This window comes from Bufo gargarizans, chromosome 3, assembly GCF_014858855.1.
Source record: "Bufo gargarizans isolate SCDJY-AF-19 chromosome 3, ASM1485885v1, whole genome shotgun sequence".
Lineage (NCBI taxonomy): Eukaryota > Metazoa > Chordata > Amphibia > Anura > Bufonidae > Bufo > Bufo gargarizans.
In genome coordinates, this window is record NC_058082.1 from 95,998,060 (window position 1) to 96,016,096 (window position 18,037).

At 43.4% G+C, this 18,037-nt stretch overlaps 1 protein-coding gene across 2 annotated transcripts in view; it reads left to right on the forward strand.

Moving 5' to 3' along the window:
* Positions 1 to 814: 814 nt before the first annotated feature.
* SENP1 (SUMO specific peptidase 1) overlaps positions 815 to 18,037 on the forward strand; it is a 55,296-nt gene continuing 38,073 nt past the window's right edge. The window contains exons 1-4 of one of the 2 annotated variants that reach the window (XM_044285865.1): positions 815 to 857; positions 15,877 to 15,924; positions 17,127 to 17,230; positions 17,761 to 17,833. In XM_044285865.1, coding sequence (XP_044141800.1) covers positions 15,921 to 15,924; positions 17,127 to 17,230; positions 17,761 to 17,833 — 181 coding nt within the window. In that variant the 5' untranslated portion in view covers positions 815 to 857; positions 15,877 to 15,920. Of the gene's footprint in view, positions 858 to 888; positions 1,027 to 15,876; positions 15,925 to 17,126; positions 17,231 to 17,760; positions 17,834 to 18,037 lie in introns of those variants that run through there. The other variant, XM_044285864.1, reaches the window with a different exon arrangement.

Genomic DNA, 18,037 nt, shown 5'->3' on the forward strand with positions numbered 1-18,037 from the left:
AGGACGCTGATGGCACACCCTAGCGATACACTATCAATGTCCCAGATACGAATACCTCAAAAAAGGGAACAAAAAAAAAAAGACAAAAAATAAACGTAATGTTCCTAATACAGCGGTGCATACGATAAAACAACCCCTCAGAAAAATAAAAGTGACTTTATGACTGCAATAATGCAAACATGAAAAAATCCCCGTGGTCCAGACCCAGTCCTTTAATTTCCACCAAGGCTCCTGAAATCATTGGCCCAGGGACACACTTCTCATTCCACAACCTTTCCCAAACTTTCAGCTCTCTGCACCATCATCACTCTGTCTGAGGCGCACAACCTATAAAACCGCACAGAAACCGCCAGAAAGGAACAGACATCAGACACATGGCTATAACGGATCACCTTGCAGGTCTATTGGCGCAGACATCTTTTTTTTCCAATGAGTCTCTTATCTGTGAAGAACACAAGCAGCTCCAGTAGAACTCCCGATCCCAGCGCACCGCATGAAGCCTAGAGTAGTGTACCACAGCTCCCCCTGGCCGTCAGGTTAGCGTATGGCGTGCACGGCGGCCATGTTTGTTATGGGAGAATTGGGACGTTTAAAACGGCGGCGTTAGACTCCATACTGCAATACGCATGCGTCTGACTTAACCTAGCTAGTTCTAATTCACTCATTCTGTCCTTTTAGGCTCGGATTTCCCACCCGAAACAAACATGGCGTTTTTGTTACGGCTGTCTCTCTCACGTGACCGTAAGCCCTAATCGTTCTCACAGCGCCCACCCGCGGAAACAAAGAACACTCCCAGCGGAGGCATTCCCCTTTCAACACTTGAAGCTTTATTGACAAGCGGACGAACAAAGCACAAGGTATTTTTTGAAGCTTCCTTTTTGCGGCGTTTGTCTTTTCAGGACGCTTTCCGTGGGTTCTTCCGTTCTCCGTGCGTGTGTTCCCCCCCTAGGGAGACCGGAATATCGGACGTTGCGCCTACGGCTGCCGTACTGTGTGGAGAGGGCCGGCGGGTGTCAGGCGACAGAGGTGAGTCTGCGCGCCAAGTCCTCAGCGTGTGGTGAGGAGGAATACGCAGAAATAAACGAGGCGGCGGGAGAATGAGCGGCCGCTGGGCGCCTATAGGAGCGGCGGCCCGTGCTCCGGCTCTGCTACATCATCTACATTACTGACTGTGACTGCGGTACCGCACCGTCCTGTCCGCTATTATCTCCCACCCACAGGAGACCTGACAGAAGGCTAGTGCTGTGTAAGGCTATGGCTTACGATTGACAGTGGTGTCACTGTGACAAGACAGCGGCAGACAAGCCACACATCGCGGCACATTGATTAGGCTGCTCTTTTGTAGGAGTATAAATAAAAGTCTGGCGTATCGAAACACGTGACTTTAAATTGCCTCACATCTGACCTCTAGTGGTTGTTTTCTTGTAAGACAGGTTCATATTCACTAAGACTTGTCTCATTGGTTTGCGCATGAAAGAAGCGGGGAAAAAATTGAGCAAGTTCCTCCTCAAACCAGACTGTAAAACTAGGCCTGGTCAGGAGTGGAGTAGCGATAAGACTGTTTATGCGCCTAATTCAGGAGCAAAAAAAGGCACAGCAATATTCACACTTGCGGTATAGCCTTTTCCGGTAGGCTGTTCTGGCGGGGGATACAGCGTGCTGGATCCGTGTTACCGCTAGTCCACCGTGCCGCTAGAAGTCCGCTCTGGGCCCCATAAGCACACTGTAGCTTTTGTCTTGCCGCCTCTCGGCTTGTTTGCTGTGCTGTGGCCAATTCTCTGGTCCTCCCCCATTATAGTGAGTGGACTTTCAGTGGCACGGTGGACTAGTGGTAGCACGGAGCCGGCAGGCTGTTTCGGGGGGGAGGCTACCGCAAGTGTGAAAGTAGCCTACGTCGGAAATAACGTCCAAAATTTGTCTCAGAATAAATATTAGACGAACAAGACGCAAAAGCAGAAGATTTACTCCTGAAAATTCATCTGCTGAGATTTCCGTGAAAAATCTGTGTTTGGTCCGTGTGTCCATTTTTGCCCTCTTTGTGTCCTCCGTATTCCATGTACACTCCTCAGTGGAAAATTAGGTTTCTATATGGCACTTTAACTCCTTAAGGACTCGCCCCTATTTCACCTTACGGACTTTTGCAAATCTGACCAGTGTCACTTTAAGTGGTGATAACTTTAAAACGCTTTGACTTATCCAGGCCATTCTGGAGAATAGTTATTACTTTACATTCCCCATATGTCTACTTCATGTTTGGATCATTTTGGAAATGATATTTTATTTTCTGGGGACGTTACAAGGCTTAGAAGTTTAGAAGCAAATCTTGACATTTTTCTGAAATTTTCAAAAACCCAATTTTTAGGGACCAGTTCAGGTCTGAAGTAGGGGTGGGCGATATGGCCTAAAATCTATATTGCGATATAATTTTAAGCATGTGCGATATATATTGCGATATATTGTTTTCTATATTGTCTCCGCTCCAAAATCATTTTCTGAGCGTAAACCTAACGGACCCCATTATAGTCTATGGGGTCCGTAGGCTCCGCTCGTCTCAGTTATGTGCCCAATCCATCCTTTCCGTTCTCCTGCTCCTATAACGGAGCAGGAGAACGGAAAGGCTGAACGCTGATGTGAACGAGCCCTAATATGTATACTTTTTATTTATGTAAGTTTTACACAATAATATTTTTAAAACAAAAAAAAATATCATGTTTTAGTGTCTCAGTTTTTGGGCGATTTATCTTAGGTAGGGTCTAATTTTTTGCAGGATGAGATGACGGTTTAATTGGCACTATTTTGGGGTGCATATGACTTTTTGATCGCTTGCTATTATACTTTTTGTGATGTAAGGTGACAAAAAATGGTTTATTTAGTACAGTTTTTATTTTTTACGGTGTTCATCTGAGGGGTTAGGTCATGTGATATGTTTATAGAGCCAGTCGATACGGACGCCGCGATACCTGATATGTATACCACCCCCCCCCCCCCCCCCTATTTTTTACGATTTTTTTTTAACTTTATTTGGGGAAAATGACGTTTTTTGTTTATTTTTACTTGAAACTTTTAATTTTTTAGGGTAAAACTTTATATTTTCAACTTTTTTTCCGCTTTATCTTTTGTCCCACTTTGGGACTTGAACTTTTGGGGGTCTGATCCTTTACAATGCATTTCAATACTTCTGTATTGGAATTCATTGGCTGTATGAGTAATACTGTGTGTATTACTCATACAGCTTCCGGCCTGTGAGAATGATTTCAGCGGGCATCCTGTTCCTATTAACCCGCGCCGCAATGTACTTTTAAACTTAGGACGTACCGGTACGTCCTAAGTCCTTAAGGGGTTAAATATGTAATGTGAAGATAATCATATGAAAATGGAAGATTTTATATCTTTACTACTGCTGCTACATATTTGTTGGATGTAAAAAGTTAATAAAAGAAAAAGAGTAATGTTAAAAAAAGTTCATTTTCAGAGCATCTCCTACCAATGGGCCATTAAAAACCACTGACGGAACAGACATCATCAGTGTTGTGTCAGTGTTTTCATGGACCCATAGACTTCAATAGGCTTTTGGTCACAGACACTGAAAACCACTGATGTGTGAACACACACATTATAGTCAATGGGTACATGTGCCCTCCGTGGAGAACGTGGCCTGCACACGTCTGTGATGCACTGAAGCTTTAGGGTCCATTCACACATCCGTATAAATGGGTCACCATCTGTTCCGCAATTTTTCTGACCGGGTGCGGACCCATTCATTTCAATAGGGGCGCAAGAGATGCGGACAGCATACCGTGTGCTGTCCGCATTCGTACTTCTGTTCTGCGGCCCCGCAAAAAAGATGGCGCAAGTCCTATTCTTGTTCACAGCCACGGACAAGAATAGGCATTTCTATCACCGAGCCAGCCATCTGCGGTCCGCAAAATGCAGAACGCACATGGGCGGTATCCTTGTTTTGCGGACATGTAAATGGTGTGGCAGGCGCAGCACTATGAAGTTCCTTTTGCGCTGTGGCATTAGAAGAATTTTGAAATCTGACTTTTAGTCTAACCAGACTGTCTATTACTCTGTAATTCCTCTAGCGCCGTTCTATGGAAACAGTAGGTTTAAAGAGCAGACCAAATGCTTGAAATAACTTCTTTATTAACTTCCACTTTTCTTCATATAACACTGCCACCTCTGCAGCAGATAGTCCATGTACAAAACACGTGCTGAAAAGATATCACAAAATGGCGGTATGCACAAGATGGTTTAACTGTTAAATCTTGTCATTCAACATAACATGGTGGATATATTTCTCTCTTGATTAGCTGTACTCTCCCTTTAAGTTATTTAAACACTTTATGATCTCTCTGAGAGGTGTATGTGAGGTCTAACTAATAGTTCTACTTGCTGAATTTGGTCACAATTTGCAGTATGCAGTTAGCAGTAACTATCAGCAGATTTGTTGAGTATGATCTGGTATGGTTGTATGCAATTTGGATTGCAATATGGAATTTGGATTGTGAACTTTGTAGTTTACAATTGAATTTGTAGTTTGAAATTGGTGGAACTGTTAAGTAAACACACATAACTGGTTCAGTATATAGTTCTAATCACTATCCTAACAGTAGGAACATTATATAACTGTTTTAAATATCTATTTTGGCCTCTCTGCTTCCATAAAACACAGCTCTTAGTGGAGTGAATGTCTGTTCAACTCCTCTCCTCTGGTGTAATGATTCCAGCAGCTCCTGCTAGGGAATTTCCCACACAGGCTGTGTGTGATGCTGGCTGTGATTGGTCAAAAGTCCTGCCCAGCAACAACAGTTTAACTCTATGCTTTCTGTTTCTGCTGTGTCATTGAGCCTACCTTACATTATATAATCTTAAAGGCATCTTATCTTTTCTCCTTCTGTGAACACAATATATATAACAGTTATAAGAAATCCAAACACGAAGTCACTGTAAATAAATCTGCTTTTGTCTTTAACACACAAACATAGGAATTGTATTAACCTCTTCTACCCCAGGCCAGTTTTCGCCCTTCTGCCCAGGCCATTTTTTGCAAATCTGACATGTCACTTTGTGGTAATAGCTTTTGGAACACTTTACTTATCCAAGCCATTCTGAGATTGTACTTCATAATAGTCATACATTTTAGTCAATATAGTTCACCTTTTTATTTGTGAAAAAAATCCCAAATTTACAAAATTTAGAAATTCCCAAATTTTTAAATTTTTATTTCTCTGCTTTTATAATAGTGATACTTCATGTAATAGTTATTATTTTACATTTCCCATATGTCTACTTCATGTTCTCCTCGGGAAAGCTGGGTGACAGGCTGTATACCACACAGTTCTCCTAGGAGCTGCCATAAGACTCCTGAAGGGCTAAATCATCTGATAACTTCTCAATATGTTCCTGTAGTGCGATATGTTCTCCTCAGGACTACGAGACCAGGAAAGCTTGGTGACAATCCATGAGAGATCCTGAAGGCCCCCTCAGTATTCCTAGGGTAATTCCAATGGAAATATTTTCCACAGAGGATTACCTGTTGTCGATTTTTATCAAACTGTACATGTAGCCTGTGGATTTGCTGTGGAATTCAGCCACGATCAGTTACACGTGGTGAAATCATATATTACCACGGTGCGGATTTGAAATGTGCACAGTAGGTCCATTTCCGTGTGGATTTTATGAAGTGTGAGGCTTTTTGGTAAAATCTTATCTATTTTGCTGGTATTTGCTGCAATACGCTGTGGATTTCATAGCTGCAGTTCTATGAGATGAATGATGAGCCCGGACCAAACATCCTGGGGAAGGGATCTCTGTTCTGTCAGCTGCAGCACGTGGATTATACACGCAGTGACGTCACAGCGCAGGGATTATACACGCAGTGACGTCACAGCGCAGGGATTATACACGCAGTGACGTCACAGCGCAGGGATTATACACGCAGTGACGTCACAGCGCAGGGATTATACACGCAGTGACGTCACAGCGCAGGGATTATACACACAGTGACATCACAGCGCAGGGATTATACACGCAGTGACGTCACAGTACAATGATAAACACTGAGGAGATGCGGCACACAGTGACGTCACGGTACAATGATAATAAACAATGCCCATGTTGTTTGGTTCTAGACTTCTTTATGTTGTTTTTGTTGCTGAAAATAATGCTTTATAAGGTAAAAAAAAAAGCTCCTAGATTCAAGGAAATTTGTCAAGATATATACATACAGGGGTGTGAAGGACTAAAGCGGGGGCTCGATCTACTTGTCCCTCATGACAATCTACTTGTCCTGATACAAAAAATAATTTTAAATCAAAACCATATTTCAATGCACCGCCGCGCTTCCTTATGGCTGGCTTGCGTTCCAGTCTTTGTGGTGTGAAATGACTAAGTTTAGTTCTCGTTCACACCAGATGATTCTGTCCAGAATGCACTACATCGCGGCCGGCTCACTATGTTGTGGGCAGGGCAGGAGGGGCGTGACGATCCATTGAAGTGAATGGCACCGTAGCCACAGCCGCAGGCGATCGGATGCACGGGATCGCAAGGCACAATATGCCTGAGGTCCGGTCAAAATGCTGCTTGCATCATTTTGTTTGGACTGGACCGCAGGCATAATGTGCCTTGCAATCCTGTGCAGCCGATCGCATTGCAGCCGTTGGGCATGGTTATGGTGCCAATCACTTCAACAGACCACTACACCCCCTCCAGCCCCACAATATAGTTAGCCGGCTACAATGCGGTGCAGGGCCGGAACGCACTGCCTGGTGTGAACGAGGCCTTAATGTGATCACAGCAATTAGTTGCACACTCTTGCTCTTAGCACATTACTACCCGTACCTCTAGGTGGTTTAGGTAAATTAGCTGCTGATGTGGCATGAAAAGGACCCCCCTCACCTTCCCAGTTTCACAACACCTGCAGAAAGGGGGTCCTCTGTGAGATGCTGGCAGAGTTGAGAGTTCTATCAATGTCCCTGGAACTGCCCCTCCGCTCGAGGCGGAGACGTGACAGAACCTTTCATTTCTCCACCGCTCCAGCTCTGTCATTTCTTCTTCCCCATGCTGTCACTACAACACGCCCCCCCCTCCCCCCCTGCTCTTTTAAAAGAACAGATTCATGAGTCTGCTCTCGGATGACTTGGGCTGACAAGCAAGTGAACCGAAGCTCAGGGGCCGGATAGGTAATACGTGTTACATCAGTGGTGACCTGACTGATGAGTAGAACAGGAAGGGGGAGCTGGCGGCACTGATTTGGGCAATAGGGCAATATACTGAGTGGAGGACACTTTAAGGGCTTTATACTGCTTCATCCTGGTCATTAGACTCAGTGTATTGTTCTAGTGACACACGAGTCTTTTAAGGCCTCATGCACACGACCGTTTTTCGGGTCCCATCCGAGCTGCAGTTTTTGCAGTTCGGGTGTGGACCTATTCACTTCAATGGGGCCGCAAAAGATGCGGACAGCAGTCCGTGTGCTGTCCGCATCCGTTGCTCCGTTCCGAGGCCCTGCAAAAAAAAAAAATTATAGCATGTCCTATTCTTATCCGTTTTGTAAATAAGAATAGGCATGTGTACACGGTCGTGTGCATGTAGCTAGGGGTGGGCGATATGCGATATAAATTTGTGCCACGATATGGATTTTGAGCATATCGCCGGATCGCGATATGATTGCGATCTCTGCGCGCACCATCTTCTCCTGAGCTGGCACAGAGGAGAAGGAGAGAATCCCTCCCGCCCCACTGTGTGCGGCTGCCGCTGACCACCAATGAGAACAGAGGAGGAGGAGGAGGGACTGACAGTAAATCATTGAGTTTTCACGATCTCAGTGAGCGCGTGAAAACTCAAATCCGATGGTATATTCTAACCCCCAGGCGTTCCCATGGTGACAGGGACGCTTGCCTGGGGGTTAGAATATACAGGGCCACGCTGCTGACAGTAGAACATTTAAAAACGAATAAGTAACTTTATTAATTGGTGATCTCTTTATACCTTAGCTCCGGTAACAGCAGGCAGTGCGGGGGGCGGCGCTCACTCACTGACGTCACGCGCCTGCTCCTCCCACTAGTTTAAAGTTACTGATTCGTTTTTAAATGTATTCCTGTGAGCGTCGGGGGGGGGGGGGGGGTTTGAGAATCTGTGGATGGCACTGTTTAGGGGAGGCGGGGGGGGAGGGATCTGTGGATGGCACCGTTTAGGGGAGGCGGGGGGGGGGATCTGTGGATGGCACCGTTTAGGGGGGGGGGATCTGTGGATGGCACCGTTTAGGGGAGGCGGGGGGGGGGGGGGGAATCTGTGGATGGCACCGTTTAGGGGAGGGGACTCAGCTCCCTGCTGTTGTGTGCACAGGGCAGCAGGGAGAGTGTAAAGTCCTATTCACCCTAATAGAGCTCTATTAGGGTGAATATGACAAGGGTTCTACATTCTAGCCCTTAAGGAGGCTAATAGTTATTAAATAAAAAGTAAAAAAAAAAAAAAAAGTTTAAACACGCCCCCCCCCCTAATATAGAAAACAATATATTGCGATATATATTGCATATCGCACATGCTTAAAATTATATCGCAATAGATATTTTAGGCCATATCGCCCACCCCTACACGTAGCCTAACTTAAAGAATCGAATGAGTCTATAACTAAGTAGGATCATTCGATTCTTAGACTCGGTGTACAACTCCCTGTACTGTTTTCCTTCACTCTGCGGTCCAGCTCACCCCAAACCATCTCGATTGGGTTTAGGTCCGGTCACTGTAGAGGCCAGGTCATCTGGCGCAGCACCCCATCACTCTCCTTCATGGTCAAATAGCCCTTACACAGCCTGGAGGTGTGTTTGGGGTCATTGTCCTGTGGAAAAATAAATGATGGTCCAACTAAACGCAAACCGGATGGAATAGCATGCCGCTGCAAGATGCTGTGGTAGCCATGCTGATTCAGTATGCCTTCAATTTTGAATAAATCCCCAACAGTGTCACCAGCAAAGCACCCCCACACCATTACACCTCCTCCTCCATGCTTCACGGTGGGAACCAGGCATGTAGAGTCCATCCGTTCACCTTTTCTGCGTCGCACAAAGACACGGTGGTTGGAACCAAAGATCTCAAATTTGCACTTATTGGACCAGTGGAAATCTGTGCTTTGGTCTGATGTCCATTCCTTGTGTTCTTTAGCCCAAACACGTCTCTTCTGATTGTTGCCTGTCCTTCGCAGTGGTTTCCTAGCAGATATTCTACCATGAAGGCCTGATTCACACAGTCTCCTCTTAACAGTTGTTCTAGAGATGTGTCTGCTGCTAGAACTCTGTGTGGCATTGACCTGGTCTCTAATCTGAGCTGCTGTTAACCTGCGATTTCTGAGGCTGGTGACTCGGATGAACTTATCCTCCGCAACAGAGGTGACTCTTGGTCTTCCTTTCCTGGGGCGGTCCGCATGTGAGCCAGTTTCTTTGTAGCTCTTGATGCATGACTGCACTTGGGGACACTTTCAAAGTTTTCCCCACTTTTTTTGGGACTGACCTTCATTTCTTAAAGTAATGATGGCCACTCGTTTTTCTTTACTTAGCTGCTTTTTTCTTGCCATAATACAAATTCTAACAGTCTATTCAGTAGGACTATCAGCTGTGTATCCACCTGACTTCTCCTCAACGCAACTGAAATCCCACGTATTAAACCTGACAGGGCACACCTGTGAAGTGAAAACCATTTCAGGTGACTACCTCTTGAAGCTCATCAAGAGAATGCCAAGAGTGTGCAAAGCAGTAATCAAAGCAAAAGGTGGCTACTTTGAAGAACCTAGAATATGCCATATTTTCAGTTGTTTCACAATTTTTTGTTATGTATATAATTCCACATGTGTTAATTCATAGTTTTGATGCCTTCAGTGTGAATCTACAGTTTTCATAGTCATGAAAATAAAGAAAACTCTTTGAATGAGAAGGTGTCCAAACTTTTGGTCTCTACTGTGTATATGTATGTGTGTGTGTGTATATATTTAGTGTCTCCATGTTCTGAGAGCTATAGTTTTTTATTTTTTGGGCAATTTTCTTAGGTTGGATTTTTTATTTAATTTTTTTTAATTTTTTTTAGAGGTGACTGTTTTACTGAAACAATTTTTTGGTACATACGCCTTTTTGATCGCTTGGTGTTGCACCTTTTGTGATGTAAGGTGACAAAAATGGCTTTTTTTTTTTTTATATATTTTTTTTAATATTTTTTTTTTTATGGTGTATCGGACAGGGTGGATCATGTGATTATATTTATAGAGCAGCGCGGGGACTCGATGCACTCCCTCACCCGACACAAACCCCTTCTATGTCACGGTCAGCGCGGACCCCTTTCCTCTACCTATTCCCAAAGATTCACAAGAACCTTAATACACCCCCACCCCACCCCACCCCACCCCAGGGAGACCGATCGTCTCGGGTAGGGGATCCATACTGTGCAACATATGTCTTTTTAGATAGTGTTGCGACAGTATGCTGTGTCAGCCCCATCCTATATTCAGGACACTTCAGATTTCCTTAACAAATTGACAGATACCATATTACCTTCTGATGTCATTTTAGCATTTCTAGACATAATTAGTCTATATACATCAATTAGACATAGTTTTGGGATAGAGGTAGTGACTAAGGTTTTGACATTCCGCATTTTCCGTGGGATATCAGGACTTTATTCTGCATCTTTTTCATACGGTTTTGACATGCAATTATTTTCTTTTTGGGGATCATTTTTATCTCCAGAGGAAGGGGACCGCCATGGGGTCCAATGTGGCCCCCACTTACGCCAACATGGTGGTCGCCTTCCTCGAGGAGACATACATCTATGTATCGTCCCACTTTCGACATGTTCTGAAGTGGTGCTGATACATAGATGATATTTTTCTTATTTGGACTGGATCTGAGGATCAATTCCTGGAAATGTTTTCATTTTTTGAATACCATTGACACTGATATAAAGTTTACCATCGAACATTCTAGAGAACAGATTCATTTTCTGGATACTCTCATCACAGTGACAGACCACTCAGTAACCACCAAACTTTACTGCAAGCCAACAGATCGGAACACACTGCTATGTTATAACAGTGCACATCCAAGAGCAATGATTAAATTATTGCCCCCAAGTCAATTCTTAATGGCAAAGCGCATAGTGAGCAATGATGATGATGAGTTAATAGGCACATTGAATCAGTTGTCACATTCTTTTATGGATAGGGGTTTTCCTCTACCACTATTAGATGAACACCTGAGAACCATACAGAGTAAGACACGTACTGAACTTCTTAAAAAGAAAAGTGGGATCAAGAAACGTACAAATAGAATTCCACTGGTTACTACCTACATGGAGGACAGTACATGTATCCGACAGATCATTTTGAGATGTTAGCCCATTTTGAGAAGTGGACATGGGGAGATTGAAGAATTCCAACTTCCTCCCCTCATGTCGTACAAACGAGCCAGGAACTTAAAGGACAAACTGATACATACTGACATTGGCCCACAAAAGGTGTCTGGCCATATGTTTTTACGCTGTCCAAAACTGGGGAGTTTCCCCTGTTTGAACTGCGTAAACTGCCGATACATGCAGGGACACAAGAGATATTACATTAAACATTTCTTGACTTGTGAATCGACATTTGTTGTGTATATACTATGGTGCCCATGCCAGATGCTATATGTTGGTGAGACCTCTCTGGATTTTAAAACCAGAATAAACCAACATAGATACACGATCCGTAAAAAATGCATGGATCTCCCAGTCCCTAAGCATTTTATAGACTTGGGCTATAAAGTAAGGGACTTGTAGTTTATGCTAATAGATCATGTCCCCACTCCTGGGTGGAAACAGACACACATTACAAAAAAAAAATTAGAGATTCGTTGGATCTCCAAATGAAACACATTAAGACCTCAGGGGCTAAATGTAGACTATAAGCCTTGGCTATTATCCTGAGTGGGCTTTATTCTGATTCTGTGTCTTTTTTTTCCTTTGGGAGTTATTGTTAATACTTTTTCAGCTCTTGCAGATGAGGAATTGGTTCTTCTGTGAAGAGTGAGTGGTGGAATGTGGGTCAACTGGGTTGATATGGTTCCTGATCCTTAACATGAACAAACATGTATTTGGAACCAACAGCAATGTATTTAAGAGTTTTGTTTACTATTAACAGTTTTTTCCTATATCTGTTTTTGCTGGCTATATTCATAACATTTGCTTATTTACACCACTCGCATGAGAATTACTGACTGTATTTTTTTTTTTTTTTTTATGTATTTCACTTCAGCAAAATAATAGCAGTTTTGAAACAAAAAAAAAATTATGTTTTAGTGTCTCCATGTTCTGAGAGCTATAGATTTTATTAAAAAATTTTTGGGCGATTGTCTTAGGTTGGAGCTCATTTTTTTTGCGGGATGAGGTGACTGTTTTACTGAAACCATTTTGTTGTACATACGCCTTTTTGATCACTTGGTGTTGCACCTTTTGTGATGTAAGGTGAAAAAAATGGCTTTAAAAAAAAATTTTTTTATGGTGTATCGGACAGGGTGAATCACGTGATATATTTATAGAGCAGCGCGGGGACTCGATGCGCTCCCTCACCCGACACAAACTCCTTCTATGTCACGGTCAGCGCGGACCGTGGCATAGAAGGTGTTAATCCGCCGGCATCGCCTTTTACAGCGATGCCGGCAGATACAGCAGGGGCCCTGCAGTGATCGGGCGCGCACTGCTCCAGTGCCTGCCCGATCACAATGACTTGCTATTACGTCAAATTGCGTAATAGTACATCATGTGTCGGGAAGGGGTTAAGGTTATTGGCAGGTGTAGCTGTATAAACGTATAAGCTATATTAGCAACCTAGGACAGGTCTTAGCTGGCCGGCTACAAATGGACCCTAGGCTGATACCAGGAGGTTTATAGTGCAAAATACCTGTGTACAAGCGGAGTAAACCACCCTGATTAGGGTGCCCCCACTTATTGCTGGAGCTCTGTGCTGTCCAGTAAGTGGTCTGTCACCGCATCATGTCCTCAGGGGTTCAATGACTGGTCTGGCACCATCGCCAGTAGTAAGTGGGGGCGCCGTTATCAGAGTTGGTGTTTTGGAAAGGGACACAGAGTATATATGACGCTCCTGGTAGCAGTCAGACAAGCTCAGTACCTATAATGATATTGGGGATCATATCCCATAGCTCTGCACCAGTTTTCTGCCATAGAAAAGTCGCATATTTTGTTGCAGGAGCTGTTTTGAGACAAAGTTTGCGGTTTAAAAAAAAAGACTTTGACGGGCTCTACAAATGGTAATAATTAACATAGTAACATAGTACATAAGGCCGAAAAAAGACATTTGTCCATCCAGTTCGGCCTGTCATCCTGCAAGTTGATCCAGAGGAAGGCAAAAAAAACTGTGAGGTAGAAGCCAATTTTCCTCACTTTAGGGGAATAAAAATTCCTTCCCGACTCCAATCAGGCAATCAGAATAAATCCCTGGATCAACGATATCTCTCTAGTAGCTATAGCCTGTAATATTATTACACTCCAGAAATACATCCAGGCCCCTCTTGAATTCCTTTATTGTACTCACCATCACCACCTCCTCAGGCAGAGAGTTCCATAGTCTCACTGCTCTTACCGTAAAGAATACAGAAATAGAATAAATGTTATCACATATGTTGAATACAATCATGAAGTAAAACCAGATGCTAACTTTGATATATAGAACATTTTCTGTACCAAATAGTATCAGTAAAGAATAAAACATATCGTATTAAACGATGTAGTCCTGGTACTGAACCTGTGCAATATTTGGCTAGTGTTCATATACTAAAAGAAGACTGTGAAGTGGTAATACGATATATGGGGTCCTATATCAAACTGGTGTGAAGTAGAACTGGCTTAGTTGCCCATAGCAACCAATCAGATTCCTCCTTTTATTTTTCACAGCTCTTTTGGAAAATGAAAGGTGGAATCTGGTTGCTATGGGCAACTAAGCCAGTTCTACTTTACACCAGTTTGATAAATGACTCCAATAATTCCCAATGTAAGCAAACACTTAAAAGCCACTAATGTAGTGAAATCATAAATTTAGATTTAATGGTGTTCTGTGTATCCAAGGTAATAGCCAGTCGTAACCACAGTCATGTATGGGAATTTATTGGGTCCAGGTGTGTGCTGGTTAATGCAATCTTGCTTCACTGACAACACAAGTAGCCACATTCTTAAAGGGGTTTTCCAGGCTTTTAATATTGATGACCTGTCTTCGGAATAGGTCATCAATATCAGATCAGCAGGGATCCGGAACCCCATGGGCGCGTGCCGTCTCCTGTCTCTCTTCTTGCTCGCTGCTTTTATGTCGACATTTTGCTATGCGCATGCCTTTTTCTTCATCCAGCTGATCGGCGGGACAGCCGGATGTCGGACCCCCACCAATCTATCTTGAAGATAGGTCATTAATATTAAAAACATGGAAAACCCCTTTAACTGGTTAGCGGTATTGCCACACTGCTTGTAATTTCACAAAATTTATTCTGTAGATCCTCCAAAAAAGACTTGCAAATGTGCAATTTACCCCCTAGGTGCAACAAGAGTGGTGCTGTTGCACGCAGAGGTTCCCCTTACTGTCTATGTAACGTCCCCAACACTATGATTGACAGGCCACTCAGTCCCTGAAGTCTCGTAGGATCGCACAGTAAAAGGGTGGAGACCACTGGGCAGTACTGCACATGTACAGAATGCGATCCCACAAGACTTCAGGGACCATCGCAGTGGTGGGGGCACGGCAAAGAAGAAAGGAAAGGTGATCCTCTGGGTGCAACGTCACCGCCCTTGTTACACCTAGAGGTAATTTGCATATTATAAGATTTTTTATTTTTGGGAGTATTGACAGAATATATGGAGATGCCAGAGACCTAATAGGACTCTGCTTACAAGCATGGATGGACAGCTGCCGACTGTTTGATGTAGTGGCATGTGGTGACAGATGCCCATTTATACACACAATCCAGGAGCTCTCACCCACTCCACAGTACTTCTCTGCTACAAACCGGCCTGTGTTAGACGTATAGGATGCTCTCTCGCGCTCCGCTCGCCTTCTGTGTGTCTTGTGGTAGTGATATGCAGACGCCAATGTCTTTGGCAAGATTCAATGTTCTGGCTTGTGCTGTAGCTGAAAAATATTGGATGCTGTTGTACAGTAGAACATTAAATCTTGCCAAAGACATTGGCGTCTACATATCGCTATGTGCTAGACACAAGCAAGCACCCTATACCTTGTGAGGAGACATGTGCCTCTTAAATTGGAATGATTTTCCTCCAGCTGGGCTTTTACCAAAACTGGTGTGTCCATATTGCTTCCTTTGTTGGCTAAATTAGTTTTTTAATCCCTTTTATACAGGGGTTACGACCACCCTGCGTTCCAGCAGCTGTGGTCGTGCTTGCACTCTGTAGGAAAAAGCACTTCTCTGGTGGCTGGGGCCGTGGGAGCATCTATAGGCACGCATGCGCAACAGCTTTCAACCCGGTCACATAGTATCTGTGCTGCAGCGGTGGTCGTAACCCCTGGATAAGAGCAGTGCGTAATGTGATGGAAAAATTAATCCAGCCAGCAAGGGAGGCAATATGGACAATCACAATTCATTAGTAAGTGCCTGGTATTAACTTTCTCTACACGATAAATGCCATATGCTGAAGCGAGACAGCCCCTTTAAGCATTGCAGTAATTTTGTTTTTAACATGGTTTTAGAGTTGCACACATTCACTGTAGTCACCTTTGGAACCTCCACAGTGTGTGACCATCATAATTCTGTAGTTGCATAAATTACAGCTTTTTAATACAGACAATTAGTATTTTATTCTTTTATGAAGTGATCCCTTTTTTCTCTCCCTTAGGCTGAACAAATTCATCTGATCCCAGGGATGTAATAGAACTTAATATGGGTAAGCAGTGATTATATTTCTGTATTTCAACCTGTTTAAATGTACCTCCGTGGATGGTTTTATAGCAGCAGCCATACTATGTCACTGGGGACAGCGATTGGCTGCAGCGGTGAAGTGCTGTGTACTAGAAGAACGCTAGAGAAAGAGGAGAGTTTATTCTTAATAGAACTTTTAGTTATCTCGCACAACCCCTTTAACTATACGGCCTAATAGTTTGTGTTGTCCTGTATTTCTTTTAGGCCCCTTTCACACGGGCGAGTTTTCTGTGCGGGTGCGATGCATGCGGTGAACGCACTGCACCCGCACTAAATCCTGAACCATTAATTTCTATGGGACTGTGCACACGAGCGGTGATTTTCACGCATCACTTGTGTGTTGCGTGAAAATCGCAGCATGCTCCTCTTTGTGCGTTTTTCACGTAACGCAGGCCCTATAGAAATGAATGGGAAGCGTGAAAATCGCATAGCATCCGCAAGCAAGTGCGGATGCGGTGCGATTTTCACGCATGGGTTCTAGGTGACAGTCTATTCACTGTATTATTTTCCCTTATAACATGGTTATAAGGGAAAATAGCATTCTGAATACAGAATGCTTAGTATAATAGTGCTGGAAGGGTTAAAAATAATAAAAAAGTTAACTCACCTTCTCCTCTTGTTCGTGTAGATGCCGGTCTGTTCTTTAGCTGTGGGCTGAAGGACCTGTGGTGATGTCAGATCACATGCTCCATCACCATGGTGATGGACCATGTGATTGGAGCATGTGATCTGACGTCACCTCAGGTCATTCAGCCCACAGCTAAAGAACAGACCGGGAACTACCCGAACAAGAGGAGAAGGTGAGTTAACTTTTTTATTATTTTTAACCCTTCCAGCACTATTATACTATGCATTCTGTATTCAGAATGCTATTATTTTCACTTATAACCATGTTATAAGGGAAAATAATACAATCTTCAGAACATCAATCCCAAGCCCGAACTTCTATGAAGAAGTTCGGGTTTGGGTACCAAACATGCGCGATTTTTCTCACGCGAGTGCAAAACGCATGACAATGTTTTTCACTCGCGCTGAAAAATCGCGCATTTTCCCGCAACGCACCCGCCTCTTATCCGGGCAAAAAACATGACGCCCGTGTGAAAGAGGCCTTAGACAGTGTTGGAATATTGCATTAATAATAGTACATCTTTTTCCCATTTTGCTAAGACGAAGATGTGAAAGAAATGATCTGGGAGAGTGAAAATAACTCCAAATATAAAGCACATTTTAAAGATACGGCACAGGAATCATTTTGTACTTACAATTTTCAGGTTGGTAAAGGGCCTCTTTATATGTTATACAATTGTGAGGGGACATTTCTAAGAAGTGGTCCTGGAAAAACTGCTTGTGAAATATAGTCCCATACAGTTTTTCTGATTGAAGGCAGAGCAGGAAAATCTGCCACAACAATCTGAGGAACACTGTTGCAATAAGGCACCCTGCTATTAGGAGGGACAAACTGCACATCTAAGAAGCCTTGGGTACCTGCATGATTTCTTAGGTATTATGTTATTAAAGGGTATTTCTCATCTGAGACATTTATGGCCTGTCCACAGCGTACATCATAAATGTCCGTTAGATATGGGTCCACACCCATCTCTGTGCAGCCTGGGTGGTGCTCCTCTGTTTCTATAGCTGTCATAGGTTTCTTGCGGGGATCCAGTCAATTTTCCTAAATCGATGGAGCAGTCTGGTTATTGTAAAGAGTATGTTCTTAATTTTGTTTTTGATGCATATGCCTAGTATATCCCTGGATTTTATATACTTAATATCTGCATTAATGTGGATGTTTATTTTTCAGCCTACTCCTTTGCATCATAGGCGGTTTGACAGATCTATTGTGAAGACACTTCATAAGCCATTTTTAAACACAGGTAACGTAAAGTTATTTTAAAAATAATTCTTTACATTTCATACAGGAATTAAATAGGGGCTTTAATTTGGTATGTCACTTCAATTTACACACCACTATCTAGATTAATTTATATTTCTCGCCCATTTTCCTTGGGGGACACAGACCTTGGGTATAGCTCAGCTCCCTAGGAGGCGTGACACTAAGTAAAACTGTTAAGCCCCTC